Raw genomic sequence first — 3372 nt, forward strand, 5'->3', positions numbered from 1 at the left:
AACCCTTTTTCTCCTTTTCCCCTTCGCCATATTCCCACGTATTGTAAACAATTAAAAACCAAACCAAAACCAAAATCAAAACAAAAACAACCCCCAAAACCAATACCAAAGCGGGAAATGCATGTGTGGCCATGCCTCACAAAATAGGTCGGATAATTGAAGGGAGCCCCGCAGACCGCTGTGGCAAGCTGAAAGTAGGCGATCGGATCTTGGCCGTGAACGGGTGCTCCATCACCAACAAGTCGCATTCAGACATCGTCAACCTCATTAAGGAAGCGGGAAACACCGTTACCCTGCGCATCATTCCAGGAGATGGTAAAGTATATATGTTTCCTGCTGTCTTATTTGACCCTTTCGTTGGTTTTGTTTCCCAGGCTTTTTGCAAAGTTATGGAGGGCTCGATTTCCATTCCCGCTTTGGGAATTAGCAGCGAGGGAGGTTGTGAGACTCCCGTAGCTTTATTTTTATTTTGCTTCTTTCTGTAGAAACGGGAGTTCTGTTTTTAAATGGGGAGGTGCTGATTCAACATTAAACGCATAATATTCCGTTCTCCCATGTTCCTTTACGTATCTCCTTAAAATAAACTCCTGTAAATTTGATACATATCTTGGTACACTTTGATTTGATTCTTAGGTTAATAATGCAGCTTTAGAATATTTGGGAATCACTTGTTAATATGTGGGATTCCCAAAGCTTTGAATATACCCGGCCGGGCTATAGAGTAAAGAGATCACAGAAAGGGATAAGTGCTTTGTCATGTTTTAAGCTGTTTGAAAAGAAGATTTGTTTTTATTCTGGGTAAGTTGCTTTGGGAGCAAGCTCAGTACGTTTTAAAATGACTTTGTTAAATGACGATGGCTCTGGAGCTGCTGTGTGCTTGCAGCTGATCATTGTAAGAGTTGCCCTAGACAGGATCTCCTTGTTTCAGATCAGAGGGAACGTGCGGGATCCTTCGTAATATGCTGACACTGGGTACTGGTTTCAGGTCACTGAAGTATTTAATAAAAATGAGGATCTGTGTTATGTATCAGTTTCATTAAATCAATCCCTGGCTGCGAAGCCAAGTAAGAACAAAGCATAAATGTCTGTGAAGTGTCTGTAACAGAACTAAAACTACTGTGGTTCTAAATTCCAAGTGTTTTGTTTGTTCATTGTCCTGCTCTGCCATGGACGGATTTGTGGTGGGAACTTGTTAGGCAGAAGTCTTTTCACGTTGCTCTCTTTTTAAGCTCAGTCCATGGGTATAAGGTTTGATGGCTCAGATGCAGTGCTAATGAGCATTTCTTAGATTTGCACAGGGTGTTATTTGCGTGCAGTTAGATGCAGAGAGAGTGTGAAGTTAGGTTTGAAAGAACGGTTGAGAAAGTGTGGCTGAATTGAAGCTGTTAACTGCAAAGGAGAATGAAGAAGTTACATGATGGGATTTTCAGTGAGAATGATTTGGTAGTTGCTACATCTCATACTTTACAGTCTGAAACATGGGTTTGGTTACCCCTCAGGAAATGTTTATGCTATGTTTAGTTATAGGGCAAAAATAGGCTAGGATGAGAAATTACCTGGTTATAAATTATTTCTGTTTAGGATGAGCTGTTCTGCATAAAGGCTTTATTTTCCCACTGTTTAGTAGCTCCCAGGTCAAATGGTATATGATCCTTTGCTGCTTCCAGCAGATTGAGTGTTCATGAATAATAAAGTGTCTGTGAATGAGGCTGTCATCTGAGCTGGCCTGTGTGTGCCAGTTTCGGAAGGTATATCGGGAGAAAGATTGCTCATTACGTGTATTTTGAAATCAAGGAAGTTGAATCTTGGAATAAACAAATAATCTTTTTTTAAAAAAAAGCAAAAAGACCTAAGAAATTGATAACTTTTGAATGGTTTAAGATTATTTTTAAGAGTAATGTAGCCTCCTGATGTGAATGCTCAGCGAGTCCTGATCATGCAAATAAGTGTACAAAATGCCATGTTAAATTGTGTAGGTTAGAAGGGAAACTTGTAGCTGTGACTAACATCATGTTTTCCTAGAGAAGGTGGAAAGCTGTAATTTAGGGAAGGAGTCAACTCTTCTCTTGTAGTAGTAGTGCTAGTTTCCAGTCTTTTTATTTACTGTGCCTTTGAAATTCCAAGTCAGATCGCCAACTTTTTATAGTATTACCTGCATTGAATTGCTGAAAGACAGTAAGACCAGTCATTCTCAAAGTTGCTGAAATGTTTGCCCCAAACCCCTTGAAATTTAAGAAATTTGTCTCAATGCTGGGGGGTTTTTTATTGTCTTTGGGTGCTTTTGTTGATTTGCTATTTTCTTTTCTTCTGGGTGCTTTTTTGGCAAGTATAAATGGCCTTAAGAGTGTGCTTAGAGGTGTGGGGGGGAGGATAAATCAGAAGCCATACTTCTGAGATAAACATGAAACTAAGGCTCGTCACAAGACTCACAATAAACTCACACTGCTAATCTCTTCTAACATTATTAAAACCACCAAGAGCTTTTGCTTTTTAATAAGTCTTGCACCAACTCATTGCTATAGACCACTGCAGGAGTGTATTTGCAATGGAATTATGGTGCTTTAAATGCTACCAGCTGATGCAAAGATACAGAGAGCTGAAAAATGACAAGCTTAGATTAGGAATTTAATTGGTGTCTGAGTGTTCTAGGGCAGAACAGGGCAAGGAATCGATGAAATATGCAGGATTTAGAATGCACAATTGTGATTCTACTAGAGATAATTTTTTCTATATTCGTATTCTGTTCCAGTTTTGCGTGGTGGCTGGCGTGCGTTCTGAACCAGGGTCTAAAAAATAAGCAAAATTATGCACAACTCCTGACTCATGGGATGGGGTGGGCTAAAGATAGATGCAGTACAGTGGTGTGAAGATACATCTGTACCGAAGATGTGTTGTTGCTCTACTTGGTATTCTTAGGGTGACCTACAAAAGGGTAGGAATCTTGCATTCTCTTTGAAGCCCATCTTCATCTGATCTCCAAATATTTGTGGAGGATTTCAGAGGCTTTTGTTCTGGATGAATACAGGACACTTAACCATGTTTGGGTGCTTTCTTATGCTGGAGGCCAATTTTAGCATCAAGGCATCTTTACAAAATACACAGAAATATTTCTTAAAATCCAGCAATGTAACCACATGTAGGGACACCTCCTCACAGCTGTCAGCAGCACTTTCTCACAAGGGAGAAGAGGCGCAGGCACACCAGGAGCTTCTCTTGCTCTTGCAGCCACTGGACACAAGCCATCTCTAGTCTGGAAGATGTTACAGCTCCATATGCTGAGGATTTGGGCATGTTAACTTGGGCACAGCGCTGCGGGCAAAGGAGCTGTGCTCTCCTTGCACTCATCTGTTTAAATGGTTCTTTTTCTCTTTC

The 3372-nt window shown here is 40.5% G+C and overlaps 1 protein-coding gene across 1 annotated transcript in view; it reads left to right on the top strand.

Annotated features, from left to right (window-relative positions):
• Window positions 1-3372, top strand: part of MAGI1 (membrane associated guanylate kinase, WW and PDZ domain containing 1) — a gene marked incomplete at its 3' end in the record, with an annotated part of 88430 nt that overhangs the window by 76696 nt on the left and 8362 nt on the right. Inside the window, 1 exon segment of the mRNA XM_009871194.1 lies at window positions 148-315. Within this exon segment, the coding sequence (XP_009869496.1) occupies window positions 148-315 (168 nt within the window).

Source organism: Apaloderma vittatum, unplaced genomic scaffold (assembly GCF_000703405.1).
Source record: "Apaloderma vittatum isolate BGI_N311 unplaced genomic scaffold, ASM70340v1 scaffold1316, whole genome shotgun sequence".
Lineage (NCBI taxonomy): Eukaryota > Metazoa > Chordata > Aves > Trogoniformes > Trogonidae > Apaloderma > Apaloderma vittatum.